At 44.4% G+C, this 15387-nt stretch overlaps 1 protein-coding gene across 2 annotated transcripts in view; it reads left to right on the forward strand.

Annotated features, from left to right (window-relative positions):
* The window catches only part of ANTXR1 (ANTXR cell adhesion molecule 1), a 258255-nt gene that overhangs the window by 181265 nt on the left and 61603 nt on the right, over positions 1-15387 (forward strand). For both annotated transcript variants that reach the window (XM_061432860.1, XM_061432861.1), the window contains 2 exons: positions 2499-2594; positions 3123-3290. In XM_061432860.1, coding sequence (XP_061288844.1) covers positions 2499-2594; positions 3123-3290 — 264 coding nt within the window. The remainder of the gene's footprint in view (positions 1-2498; positions 2595-3122; positions 3291-15387) is intronic.

Here is a 15387-nt window from a genome sequence, read left to right on the forward strand (position 1 = left end):
TTTTGGAAGCCATGTTTCATGTATGACACAGACACATTCTGGTGATAAAGTTTAACCATATAAGGTTCCTGGTTGACATAATAAATTTTCTGAAATTATAAGGTGAGATACTGTGAGCTATAGTATTTTCTTGCTGGTATCTTTTTTGTTTGTTTTTATTTATTATTTTGGCACATGTAGTCAGAAGTCTTAGCAGGTACAAGGGGTGAGAAGTAGAAAACTGCATTTACTTGAAAGCATCAAATGATTGGGAAAGCAAAACACAAAAGGCCAAAACCTAGAATTTTGTCAACACTGAGAAACAATCAAACAAGAGTGTGGCTGCCTGGGCTCAAATCCAGCTCTGCCACATCCAAGCTGCTGACTAAGTCACTTAACCTCTCTGTTCCTCCTGTGTAGTGGGTGTAACAGCACCACCGACATCACTGGCTGGTTAATATACGTCAAGCACTTGGAAAGGTGACCAGCACATACATGTTAAAGGCTACATAAATCCAGCTGTGTTATCACGAATTCAATACTGACAGTTATTGAGCACCTACTATGCACCAGGCTCTGTGCAAGATTTAGAATACAAGAGTCAACAGAATCCACTGTGCCTTCAGGGCTCACAGTCCCACATACAAGAAGGACATTTTCTTAAATGAAGAAAAATTCATTTAAGACACACACACACACACACATGCAGACTGACCCATTCTGGTCAGCTGCCAGAATGTGATCACTGTCCTTTAGATATATTAATTTTTAAAAAGAAGCCTGCCCATCACAAGCACAGAAGGTCACCTTGAAGGTCTGAATGTGTCGTGTTACTGCTTTGCTTTGTCACCGCTGGCTCTGATCTCTCTTCCGTGGACCCTTGCATGTACCCAGTCCCATGCCTGCCGCTTTCCGCACAGCAGTGGCCCCACATGGGACTCCACTCTGCCTCCCCAGATGCCTCCAACCCAGGGCTGTGGGAGGTGAGCTTGTTCTGAGCACATTTATCTACTTTGCAGACTCCATTTTCAGCTTCCTTTCCTTACCCAGAAGGGAAATTATGCCACCACCCCCTAGCCCATCCAGGACGGTAGATGGTGACTTTTTCTCCCCACAACAGGAATCAGCGCCAAGATAAGGAAGAGTTTTGCTAATTATCCCTCCCTTTTCCACCCATAAGCTTACAAGTTCCTGTTGTTTTCTCCCTTCATCTTAAAAAGCATAGTAAATGCTAACTTCTGTCGGTAAGCTAAGTTCCAGACACCTAGTTAACTGCTTTATTTGAATCATCTTGTTGAATTTATTTGTAAATTCAGCAGATAATTCTTGGGCATCTACCATGTACTAGGTGCTGTTCTAAAAGCTGAGACTGCAGTGGTAACTATGACAAATAAACAGAAGCTTTCTTGAAACTTCCATTGCAGTGTGGAGAGACAGACAATAAATAAATAGCAAGCCATGTGTATGCTCTGTTTTTTAGTTGTGTCCAACTCTTTGTGACCCCATCGACTGCAGCCCGCCAGGCTCCTGTGTCCATGGAATTTTCTAAGCAAGGATACTGGAGTCGGGTGCCATGCCCTCCTCCAGGGGATCTTCCCGACACAGGGATCAAACCCGCGTCTCCTACATTGGCAGGCGGGTTCTTTACCACTGAGCCACCTAGGAAGCCCTATAAGAGCAAAAACTAGGAATAAAATAGATTGATGGGATGAAGAGACTGGAGCTACCTGAGAAGGATGTCCAGGGAATGCATTGAGAGTATCTGAGAGAGGGGAGTGTGGAAGGAAGAAGGCTGGAGAAATGAATAAAGGTCAGAGCTCTCAAGTCAGAGTTGAGGTTTGGAATTTATTCTGCTGCTTTGTGGAGAATGGATTATAGGTAAGAGAGGTCAGTTAGGAGACTGTCTCCATACCCAGGAGAAAACTTATGAAGCCTTGGTACCGGGTGGTGGAGGTGGTGATGGAGCTTGAGTTGGAGAAGCCATCAACTGAGGGTCTTTTAGAATTAAGGCCAGTAGAACTTGCTGGAAAGTTGAGATGAGACAGGGAAGGGGAAGCAGAGGAAGAGAGAATTCAAGCTTGACTCCCAGGCAGAGGGAGAGACTATGGCAGGAAACAATCTGAGGTGGGGAAATCGGGACTTCTTTTAGACATGTATTGTTGAGAAGTTGATTAGTCCCCGAGAAGATGTCAGTGCCAACAGAGGTCAGAGAAGTCAGGGACAAAGATGTACATTCATGAGGCATTAACATGTAGACAGGATTAGATGAAATATGCTATAAAGGAGTAGAGATGCAGAAGAGAACATGTTCCAAGAACGCAACACAATCTAACCAGGTCGTGCTGCTCTTATTCCCACTTCGCAGATAAGGAAAATAAACTTGGACAGGTTAAGCGATTTGCTCAAGGCCTAATAAACGGTGGCACTGGGATTTAACCCAGGCAGTCTGCTCCCATCCACTCTGCCATAGTGGACACAATGGCGCTTTGCTTCCTTCATGTGTCACAATCTCTCTGCAGGAAGAAGATGATGATGGTCTGCCTAAGAAAAAGTGGCCTACGGTAGACGCTTCTTATTATGGTGGCCGAGGCGTTGGAGGCATTAAAAGGATGGAGGTAAGGACAGCTTCACTTACTCATGTCTACGTGCTGACTACTCAGTGACAGAAAACCAAAGCAAAATGGTGAAAACTCACATTTACGGTCTAATGGGGATGTGACTCGTGAGGCATCAATGGAGAGATGGCAAGTATAGCCTTTTACCTCTGCACCCCAGTGTCTTGTCCACTGTGAATCAGAGCAATTCACTCATTAGCTCAAGTCCCCCTACCCCCACTCCAGTGGTTTCTTCTGTCACTGGAATACAATCCAGAGTTCTTACTGGGCCCACAATGCCCTTGCGTGTGTTGTTCCCACGCCCTGGATGGTCCCTCCCCCAAATGCCCACGCCCCTTGCTTGCTTTCGCTGCTCCTCCAGCCCTTCCCCTTTCCCTCTCTCTACTCCACCCCTCTTCTCTGGTCCTCATGACCCAAAAGAAATGAGGACTGGGTAGCACATTGTAGTTATTTGTGATCCCTGTTCTCCAGGGGCATCATATTTTATTTTGTCATTTCATGGGGTTTTTTGTATGTTATTTCTTTTAGGTTCGTTGGGGAGAAAAGGGCTCCACAGAAGAAGGTGCTAAGTTGGAGAAAGCAAAGAATGCAAGAGTCAAGATGCCAGAGCAGGAGTATGAGTTCCCTGAACCCCGAAATCTCAACAACAACATGCGCCGGCCCTCCTCTCCCAGGAAGTGGTATTCTCCGATCAAGGTGCGCCTCTTTCTATTCAAAAACCCATCCTCACTCCTTGTAAAACACTTACATAGGAAGAACCAGAATCTCTTGAGATGATATCAAACCAAAACCCAGCTTATCACAAAGAAACAAATTTCTCAAATCATGGACTTGAAAGTTTAAATGTATATTTTCCCAGTTTCCACAATATCGAGGTGAGAGCTGGGCTTTTTTGTTTTAATTGGAGTATTGTTGATTTACAGTGTCTTGTTAGTTTCAGGTGTACAGCATAGTGATTCCGTTTCATGTATATCCTTTCTCAGATTCTTTTCCATTATAGGTTATTACAAAATATTAAGTATAGTTCCCTGTGCTATACAATAGGTCCTATTGTTTACCTATTTTGTGTATAGTAGTTTCTATCTGTTAATCTAAAACTCCTAATTTATCCTCCCCCCACTTCCTGTCTGGAAACCATAAGCTTGTTTTCTGTGTCTGTGAGTCTGTTTCTGTTTTTAAATAAGCTCATTTGTATAATTTTTGTAGATTCAGCATATAAGTGATAGTGTATAGTATTTATCTTTCTCTAACTTACTTCACTTGCTGTATAATCTTTAGGTCCGTACATGTTGCTGCAAATGGCATTATTTCATTCTTTTTTTTTTTTTTACAGCTGAGTAATATTCCATTGTGTATATATATACATCACATCTCTTTTTCATTTATCTGTTAACGAGCATTTAGGTTGTTTCCATGTCTTGGCTATTGTAAATAGTGCTGCTGTAAACACTGGGGTGCTTGAAAGTTTTCATCTTTTCCTGATATATGCCCAGCAGTAGGAGCTGGTTTTCTTAAAATCCCCATGGCAAAGTGGTGGAATGAGAGTGGACTTGAAGAAAGTGACTTGGGTAGTAACCCCAGAGAATGATTATAACTTTGAATAATTTCATTGGTAAGCTTTCCATAGTCTAACAACAATAGCTGGATTCTCCTCAATGCCTAATATCTATCCTTCTTGCCTCAATAGTAGCCCATTTCCCTTTATTCAAGCCGTGTGCTGGTGTAGAGGGCTGTGTTGGCCATGAGTCTAGTACTCATTCTCCCTGGCTGCGAACAAAATGTCTTATTTCTCCAGCATCTCTCTTCCCCCCTCACAGTTCCACAGCTTAACTGAAAGCCTTTTTGACTTATTGAGAAATTTAAGTCATAAGAGGCAGTTAATGCTTCCCAAAGACCTCTTTTCTCTTCCTCATGAGTGCAGATGTCTTTGAATTCATGTGATTCATTCAACACCCTTGCTCCTTGATCTTCCCCATAAGCATCTGCACTATGCCAACCATCAAAGAGCACTAGAAAATTGTAGCCAAAAAGACCAACATAGTCTACCAGTAAAACTAGAGTGGTAGAGTCTTTGCTCTGCCCGGGTCTGTCGGAATCCAAGGCTCCAACTCAGATCTGTACCCTCTAGCTCTGTGCTGCAGACAGAACTATGCCAACTCCAAGGCCTCCGGTGAAAGACTCAATATAAGAACCAGCTCTCTTTGCGAAAGAATGGATACATGTATATGTATGGCTGAGTCCCCTTGCTCACCTTTGAGTCCACCTGAAACTATCACAAAATTCTTAATTAGCTATACTCCAAAATAAAATAAAAAGTTTTAAAAAAAAGAACCAGATCTTATCAGCAGCCACCCCCCTCACACACACATACAGCTTTACCCCCTTCCAGTGATAAACTGAGATATTTGCTAATTTCAGAGCAGCTCTTCTCCCATGAAATCAAAAGTAGTAACCATTTTTAACAGTGGAGGACACTTTCTTGGTAGTTGTCTCTGCTGAGTTGAATTACTTCATTCTCAAACTAATCTCAGTGCATTGTCATTTTGGTTTGTTGTGTTTCAAGTGGTGAGATTCTTAAGATAAGCCACCCCCTCTCCTAGAGCAATGGGTTGAACTCTGGAAAAAATGTGGCCCAAATGTAGTTTGCTTGACTAACAGCTGTTTGCTTCTAATTATATTCTAATGTGGAACATTCAGTGGCGTGCATGCATGCACAGACAGGAAGGAGCCAAGGAGAATCTCAGATGAAGGCGAAAGGGGATTTTCTATTATGTTGTTTTCAGAAATCTGTACCTTGTGACTAATACAACATATTTGGTAAGAGCCAGGGTTTCATCTCTGTAATCTTGGATATTGAGAGAGCTTTAATTCTATTTGAAGAATTCATATTTGCTTGAGAGCATGTTATTCATCTGTTAACTAGTTGTCTAGGACTGAGTTTTATGAAACAAATGAGCATATGGTCAACTGGATTTAGAAATCTCAAAATACTCCCAACACGCACTTGGAATTAGTGTCAGTTGAACTGAAATTTGCTGTGTACCTACTGTATGCCAGTACTGCTGGATATTGAGTCTATAGAGGGTCTCAAACTTGGCTGAGAATCAGTCACCTGTAGGAGCTGTAAAAACACAAATCCCCAGGCCTGCTGTCTCAAACCTCATGATTCAGTCTCACAAAAGGCTTTCAAAGTCTCTCTAGCCTTCATGACCTGCCCACTTTTTCTCATGAAGTGAAACTCCTTTTTTCCCCTAATTTTCTCCGTTTTCAAATTTCCCATCCAAACTCCCTAAGGGAGACCCCACTGTTACCTCAGTTACCACTCCCTCCCCAGCCCCTGCTCTTCAGCCTTGGTCTCACGCTGATTCCCAGTGTGTGGTCCCTGAATGGGCAGCATCAGCATCCCCCAGGAGCTTGTTAGAAATGAACACCCTCAGGCCCCAAGCCTGACCTGCTGAATTAGCAGCTTTGGGGTTGGGGCCCAATTAAGAAGGGATCACCCAAGGTACCAGTCAGCCTTCCAGAGGAGACTCCCTGAGGGCAGGAACCATGGTGCGTGGCAAAGTGACTACAGTCATGCCTGGGAGACATCCTAAATTTCACATGGGTCCATTGTTCTCCCAAACACAGCTGCTGGATTAATGTTGAATGGTTGGAAAACTGCATGTTAAGGGATCACCAAAAAAGCCAGCTGGAAAAAACCTGTGATGCTGGTGGGCTCGTTAGGCACCTCTGTAGGACCCCTTTGTTAGGACTTGAGAAAGTGTGAATGCTCCTCCTGCTGCTGGAGCAGCTCACACCAAGGCTTACATAGCACAGCTCGTTTGTGTGACTGCTCCTGTTTGTGAGTCTTCCCCCAACCAGATTTAATCCCTGCTGGAGGCACCAGTTATCCTTAACTCATCTTTGAATCACCCACAAACAGCATTATACCTGGCATGGAGTAAGGATTCCTCCACCTCTTGATAATAGAGCTGATGCGTGGGTTGTAATTATGAAACCACATCCAGAGCATCATGCCAGATAGACTCTCCTGTGACCTACACAGATCACTTTGGTACTCTCGGACTAAAGAATGTGACATTCTTCTTGCCATCTCTTTGAGGCAAGGAGAGAAAAAGGTCATCCTATGTGTATCTGGGCCATATGGGCAAGGGAAGGGAAAGAACAAGAAAGTTTGAGAGTGGAAGCACAGAACAGAATTGAAAAGGCGTAATGTACACTGTTCAGAAGAAGAGCAGACTCCACCAGAACTTCAGCCCTTGGACTGTAACCCCATGTGTGGTTCACGATGAGCCCCATTCTAGCCACAATGTCTCTACACACTCACTAGGCCTTGGACAAAGCATTCAGCCTCAAGCTGTGCCGTAAACTCTATTTCCCTTTCCTGAACCCTCGTGCTGGATTTGTCTTGGTCCTGGCAGGAAACAGAAGGCACACTCAAGAGGGTCAAACTCACACAATCTGGGCAGGGTTAAGAGAATCCGTGGCAATGGTGAGGCACGCAGGCACTCAACAGTGAGAGCTGCGACACCCCTGGGCCTGAAGGGCAAGGAGAGGAGAGGGTGTTACTGGATCCAGTGAGAGCTGCAGCCCCGGAGTAGAGGTCACCCAACGGGAGTTGTGGCCGTAGAGAGGGAGTCAGTAATCTAAATCTGCCCTGCTCCCTGTTTTAATATGGTCCATAAGCTAAGAATGGTTTTTGTATTTTTTAATCATTTTATTAGCACCTACATAATAGCCTTGAGTTTGCCTCTTGACCTACAAAACCTGAAATATTTACCCTCTGGGCCTATACAGAAAATGTTTGCAGACCCCTGCCCTATAAGAAAGCAGCCACTGATGGAAGTGGGGATCGGGGAGGGAGTAGAAGGAACAAGTACCAATCTCCTCGTTATCTTGCCCTCTTCTCTCCTTTTTTAAATTGAAGTATAGCTGATTTACAAGGTTGTATCAGTTTCAGCTGTACAGCAAAGTGATTCCATTATATATTTATTTTTTATTTTTTCAGATTCTTTTCCATTATGGGTTATTACAAAATACTGAGTAGAGTTCCCTGTGCTATATAGTGGGGTCCTTGTTGGTTATCTATTCTATATCTAGTATATCTAGTATTGTGTATATGTTAATCCTAAACTCCTGATTTATCCCTCCACCCCCTTCCCCCCTTTGGTAACCATAATTCATTTTCTATGTTTATGGGTCTGTTTCTGTTTTGTAAGTAAATTCACTTATATCATGTTTTCTCATATTCCACATTTAAGCAATATCATGTTTGTATGACTTACTTCACTTAGTGTAATAATCTCTAGGTCCATCCATGTTGCTGCAAATGGCATTATTTCATTCTTTTGATGGCTAATATTCTGCTATATATATATATACACACACACACGCGTGCACGCGCACTCCACATGCTCTTTATCCATTCATCTGTCTGCTGTCATCTTCTGGTGCTACCTGTTGGCCAGACCAAAGGGAAGCTAAATGATGCCATCTGTTGAGGTTGCTCTTCCAAGGCATGGAACAAGGAAGGCAGAGAATTGCAGAGAGTGGATGGGGGCAGGCAGCTCATGGAGGATGGCCCGCCCACTCTCTGCCCCACTATCAACAGGGAGAACATCTCCACCCAGGGCAAAACTTTCAGAAAGTTCTAGAAAGAGTCCTGGTTCCCCAGTGAAGGTGGTCAGAATCACACACCTTTGAACTGATTGCATTTGACTCAGTTTCTCAAGCATTCCAGGAAATAGATTTGAGGACCAGAGAAGCAGGGGAGCACATTGCCTCAGCACACCCCAAGGGAGCTCACTAGGAGAAGGAGTCCACAACGGGCTGCTCCCTGCCATCGCCCAGGCTAATTTAAGGCACTGACCACGCTGACCACACTTTACCCTTTCCTCATTCCAGGCTCATGATCAGGAAATTTTCCGATATTTGGCCTGAATTTTTCTTTGCTTGGTTTTCACCCCCTGGATTTACAGCAATCCCGTGCTTCTCATTAAATTGGGACTGACCGCTTCAGGCGAGTTAAGTAATGCCCAGATGTATGGCCACCAGAAAGATGAAAACCAGGTCTGTTTTCAAGTTTGCTGGAAGGCTTGCAGCCTTCAGAGAAATGATTTTCCTCCTTTTCCAGTAGCTCCTCCCTTTGGCAATGACAGAAATGACAGCCGAAGGACAAAAGCCAGACCCTGGCTGGCCCTGCAGACCGCTGTGTTCTGCAGAAGAGCCTGACCAGCCTGTGCTGCTCACAGCACCGGGAAGCCGGTGGTCTTCTGTTCATTTTCTTTCAGGCAAACCTGTCATCCCTGGCCTTAAGCACCTTGACCTTGTAATCAAGCAGCATTCAGTGCTGAAACTGCACTGAACGAAGCTGTATGCCGTCCAGTAAGACACACTGAAGCCTTAAATGTTGTCAGATGTGCTGTTGATGTTGAACAGACATTTTTTTGTCCCTTCCTGGCTACAATTCAGAATGGTTCCAAACATGTTTTAAACAAAGACCAAAAGAAGAGAGAAAAAAAATTACCGTGTATGAGTGTGTCTATGTGTGGGTATATGTAGGGGAAGTTTCTAACTTATGCATTCATTTGTTTCATTTAAGGAGAAGCATGAGTCACAATATTTATTATATATTTTAAGGTATAAAAAATTAGTATTAGTCTCTCACACCCCTCTAAGTTGAACTACCCTCAAAATTCCCAGCTTCTGACTAACTTCCAATTAGCTGAGGCAGACAAACCAGGAGAGAAGATACAGCTGCTGCCTGCCCACCCCTCCTCCCACCCCCAAAAAAGGAAAGAAAGGCAGCCACAAAGCCCATGCACTGAAATGCTTTGAGCGATGGACCTCACAAACCTCCTGGCGTGGTCTTCTTGTTTGGGAAGAAACAAGCGAGCATTGATGTAAAATTCCCGGTTTGCCAGCCTTTGTGGATTGGAAGATATTGATTATCAGGCTAGGGTAGAGTTGGGGAACCTGGAATTGGTACACTTCTCATGGGATAGTCAAAGTGTGTCCATTTCATATGAAAGAAAGATATATATAAATGTCAGGTAATACACTGTGGTGGAGGGTTCCCAGAGTGGCGGAGAATCTTTAAGCTTCGCAGAAGCATTCCTCCTGGGAAGTGAGAACCTGTGTCTTGAAACGCACCTTGTAGAGAGGGCCGTGCAGGCAGGACTCTCAGATTTGAGAGAAATAGTGGCGTCAACTCAGAGGCTCCCCCCAGGCTGTGAGGAAAACCCACCGACCACTTGGAAGAATCTCCTGAGGCTCTTCTGGCCCCAAAGGGATGTTATTAATAAGCCCAGTAGCAACTGTCTTGAAATGACAAAACTTCTGCCTCCTCTCAGAAAATCAAGCAAAGGAACCTTGTTATGTACTTTGACTTTTAAGAGTTATTTTTCATCCTCTTGATTCTAAACACACTTATTCTATAGCTTACTTCAGCTCTTGCATAAAATGCTACCTGATGTATTGAAAGAAGTACAACAAGGTATAGGATGTATAGATTACCCCAGCTGTTTTCTATGCCACACAGAATGGGGACTTTGGATTCATCTGTGGAACTTTTAGAATTCAGAACACTGAGGGCTACAATCAGAACTAGCTGGTCTTACCTCGGCCAGAACAGACAGCTCAGCTGGATGAAGGGCACACCTGGGTGACACATGTACCACAAGTCGGGCATAGTCCCGAGGGCCTTGCTTGCACTCACTTCTTCGTTTCTCACCAACGCCCTCAAAATTAGAAACTGCTACTCCTTCTGTTTTACAAATGGGAAAATCAAGGCACAGAGGGGTAACTTGCCTAAATTCACACTGCTAATAACGTTTCTTGATTTATTTTATTACTGACAAAGCATCCATTCCAGCTAGCCATGAAATCTGTTATTAATCAAGTAGTAGAAAGGACTGGGAGCCTGGAGGTAAAAGACCAATCAGGAAACTATTCACAGGATAAGTGACAGGTGATCCAGGCCAAGGCAGTAGCCAAGGAGACAATGGGGCAGGGCTGGACAGGAAGAGGCAAGAGGGAAGATGGGACAGAACATCCACCGGACATGGTCGAAGTTGGATGTGAAGGGGTGGCAGAGAGAGAGGAGGTGAGAATGGCCTGTCTGGTCATTGCCTGTCTCCATGTCAGTGGTGCTCCATGGCATACTCAAGGCAGGGTGCCAAAGGAGGAGCAGGTTGGAGGAAAATTATTCAATATGTGATGTTTGGGGGCTTTTTATACCTGTGATATGTTTACTTTACAACTAAGATTTGGTAATTGGATTGGAAGCTTATATGAGCCATGGGCAGACAGGTGGAAATTTGACCCATGAGACTAGGTGAGAGTAGGCGGGGTGAGCATTCTGCCTGGGGGTGAGCCTGGTAGAGGGGGAACACCGAGGGGACCCCCTTGCATCAAGTGTAGGCAGAGGGGAGGGGAAGAAGAAGCTGAAAAGGATATGAGAGAGTTAAGAAGGAGCAGGCAGAGCCAAGGTTTAGCCAAGCCTTAGCAAAGCAGCTGTGGTGGAGTGTTGGGGGTCCCCAGACACCGTCATAGAAGCCAGGGGGAAAGGTGGAAATGTGGTTGCAGGACAGAGTGGAGGGCGGGCGCTCCATGCTTGTAAAGTACAAATTGTTGGATTCTTATTCGTCATCTTACATTCATTTCCATCTTTCTACAGGGCATTCCAAATTATCATTTTAATGACTACCTAAGGATTAATACATTGATAACATTGAATGAATGCTTTCTGTGAGACAAGTATCTTACTTCAAGGGCTTCCCAGGTGGCTCTAATGGTAAAGAACCTGCCTGCCAATGCAGGAGACATAAGAGGCATGGGTTCAATCCCTGGATCAGGAAGATCCCCTGGAGGAGGGCTTGGGGACCGACTCCAGTATTCTTGCCCAGAGAATCCCAGGGACAGAGGAGCCCATCGGGCTACAGTCCATGGGGTCACCAAGAGTCAGACATGACTGAAGCGACTTACCATGCACGCATCTTACTTCAATATCTAATTGTAAGCCTTTTAAGAAATCCATAGAGCAGACAATATTATTATCTCTCTTTTTTCTAAAGATGAGAAAGGTAAGACTTAAGGACATGAAACAGTTTGTTCAAGGCCACAGCAGAGCTGGTGAGGGGCAGCCCCAAAATACAGTCTAAAGCCAGTCATTTTGTGCTTAAATATTGCTCTATGATCTGTTGCCACCCATTCTCCTGGTGTTGCACATCTAGGTGGTTTTTGCCCCTTTTCCCTGCCTGGAACTTTGTATTTCTGCTGAGTTAATTATAACACCTCCTCAACAGCCACTTTTTCTTTTAGCCCCATCTCATTGCACCTCATTTGTCAAGGAGTTGAGTGATCAGGGCACAGAATACTGAGAGGGGGATGATTTACCAAGTCAGTTACCAGGAGTCCCCCCTAAAAAATGGAAAAGAAAAGAGGCGTTCGTCCAGGAAGTCCACCTGGTTATATCCTGACACATAAATACTTATCCCAAAGAACTTTAAAGGAAAACATTTAACCAATGATTGAAACGGTTTAATGCAGAAAACCATGCTGAACACAGCAGCAGTCCTTCCCAGCATTCTGAAGTCAGTCCAGAATATTTTTAGAGGTTTTTGTAAATACTTGGCCAAGAGAGATGAGAAACATTATGCTTAGCAAGACAGAGTTGAACCCACAAGAACTCAAGCGACCATTGATAAAGGTTGCAGAGCACATTTTTCGTATCTGAATAAAACCCACCAGAAAATAGCTTCAGAACACCAACTCTTCAAATGGCATTCTTAAATTGATGCTGCTACTATAAACGCTTTGTGGCAAGGAACTTGAAGTTTCTAGACTCTTCTAGCCTTTAGCATTATCCTTCAAAGACCACTTACAGATCAGTGTTTTCAAACATGCTCACAAAACCCCAACAGGAATACATGTTGGCCCAGTAAATCCTTATGTGTGCATTCACTTCATACACTAATACTCACACCCATGCATGTTTAACTGATACACATTTTTCACAAATCATACTTATCCTCACCATGTGCCATTAACTCAAATATTTTCTTTCCTATTAATTCAGATCCTAATACACAAAATTATTTCATGAGGGGTTGAAGAGTTGCAACCCCCAGTTTAGAAACCCTGTTCTAGAGGATCTAAGTGAAAGTGCTCCGACCAGAAGATCTGCACAAGAAAGAAGCTGCAGTTGGTATCATAGAAAGGATATGAGCTTTGCACAGGAAACTATATTCAAATCCTGTGATAGACCATAATGGAAAAGAATATTTAAAAAGAAGGTGAAGTGAAAGTGAAAGTTGCTCAGTCGTGTCCGACTCTTTGTGACCACATGGAATGGTCCATGGAATTCTCCAGGTCAGAACAATGGAGTGCGTAGCCTTTCCCTTCTCCGGGGGATCTTCACAACCCAGGGATTGAACCCAGGTCTCCTGCGTTGCAGGTGGATTCTTTACCAGCTGAGCCACAAGAATGTAGATACGTGTATAACTGAGCCACATTGCTCTATAGTAGAAATTAACATAACATTGTAAATCAACTATGCTTCAATTTAAAAATTAATAAATGCCATAAAAAATTTTTTTTAATATTTAGAATTAGACATGGTGGGGGCATCCAGTCACACCTCTCCAGTTTGCAAGTTGTGTGCCTCTGGCCAAGTTAGTTGACCTCTCTGATTCCTTCCCCATAACCCTCTGGGACTGCTGGGAGAATGAAACGAGCAGACACTCAGAAAAGCACCTCGCCCCGCACATAGCAGCACTGGATGCATTCATTCATCTAACACATATTTTCTGAGCACCAGAAGCTGGGCTAAGGGCTGGGTATACAGCACTTAAAAAAACCAGAGGCACCTCTGCTTTCAGGGAGCTGGCATTCCAGACGACAGAGACAAATACTAAGCAAATAAACAGAGTCCTTGTCAGGGAGTAATAAGGGCTGTATTAGTTTCCTACTGTTGCTCTAACAAATTACCTCTAACTAAGTGGCTTAAGACTGCACAAAGTTATTGTCTTATAGTTCTGGGGGTCAGAAGCCCAAAATGGGTCTCACTGGGCTAAGATGACAGCCTTCTTCTGGAGGCTCTAGGAGAGAATCCATCTCCTCATCTTTTTCCAGACTCCAGAAGCTGCCCGCTCATTGGCTTGTGGCCCCCTTTCCTGGTGGTTCAGACGGTAAAATGTCTGTCTACAGTGTGAGATACCTGGGTTCGATTCCTGGGTTGGGAAGATTCCCTGGAGAAGGAAATGGCAACCCACTCCAGTACTCTTGCCTTGAAAATCCCATGGACGGAGGAGCTTGGTGCAGGTTACTTATCCATGGGGTCGCAGAGAGTCGGGCACGACTGAGCAACTTCACTTTCTTTCTTTTCTTTCTTTCTTTCCTCCCCAAAGCCAGCAACCATGGGTTGAGTCCTTCTTACATGGGATCACTCTGACTCTGCTTCTGTTTCTCCATCTCTTTCTCTGAGTCTGACCCTCCTGCCTCCCTCTGTTAAGGACCCCTGTGAAATACATAAATAATAAACAAATCCACGTGGTTAGCTTGGGTCCATCCAGATGATCCAGGATCATGTCCCCAATCTAAGATCCTTAACGTAGTTGTTGGGGCAACTCGAGCGCAGATTGAAAAGGAATTTCCAGACACACAGCATTTCAGAAGGGAGTGAGTTTATTAAGAACAAAGAGCAGAGATAAAGGAGGCACTGCAGACACAGTGGGCTGACCCGACAGACCAAGAAGAGTTGACAGTCTTTGTGGGTTAATAGCCAATTTTTACAGCCTCAAGACAAAGAAAATTCCTGCTGGAAGGTTGGTGTTAGGTGATGGGTTGGGGCACTATAGAGTGTTTACTAGAGTGGGCATCTTTGCCTAATTGGGAGTCAGGAGGCCTGTTAGTGATGATCAAGGGCTTTTGGCAACAAAGGGTCAATTAGCTTGTTGACCTGGCTCTGTGCTCCACTTCTGTGGCCTTGGTACAGGGCTCGCACCTGTGGCTTTGGAGCAGGACTCAACAGTAATCAAATGTGCAAAGTCCTTTTTTTGCCATGAAAGGGAACGTAGTCACCAGTTCCAGAGGCTAAAATGTCATATTTAGAGGTGGAGGCGAGCAGATTTCCTGGTGGTGAAGGGAAATCAGACAAAGTAAAGGTGACTTCTGCCTGTTGGTGGCGTCACCAGCCAGGGTCCTTTTTTTCCTGTGTTTTTAGTGTTTGCAGTGGCAGAAGCCAGCTCCACTCAGCATGTCTAAGGAACTAGAACATTAGACTCCCTTTGTCACACACTATGAAAACTTTAGCCCTCACAGATTCAGTCTTCTCAGATTCAGCAATCGCCTACAACTCCAAAGGGGGCTGTGATTTGTGGTGATCCATGATCCTTGGTCATTTGTCCCTCAAGTCCAGGATTCTGGAGCCTCTTGTGGGGACAGCCGTGGATCTGTGCCCCAGGACCCTTTCATTGGTCTAGCCCCATCCACGCTTCTGTTCAGTCATTTTCCTGAATTTGTCCTCATTGTTTCATTTGTAAACTCGGGACACTAAGTGGGAAGAAAAAACTTGAGTGCAAGTTGAAAACCCTGCAGTGTGAGAAGATGCCCAGAAATGCAATGAGGGCAACAGGCTGGATGACTCCTGTGTGTCTGCACACCTGAGGCTGTGCTACAGTTGCAGGTGTCTCCTGCGTGAGCATCAGGGTTCTCTGGGATGCGTCTCTTCTCCTCTATTGCTGAAATCCACATTTTGAACTAGAGAGTCACATCCTGTGACAACTGCATT

The sequence above is a fragment of the Bos javanicus genome, chromosome 11, assembly GCF_032452875.1.
Source record: "Bos javanicus breed banteng chromosome 11, ARS-OSU_banteng_1.0, whole genome shotgun sequence".
NCBI classification, from domain to species: domain Eukaryota; kingdom Metazoa; phylum Chordata; class Mammalia; order Artiodactyla; family Bovidae; genus Bos; species Bos javanicus.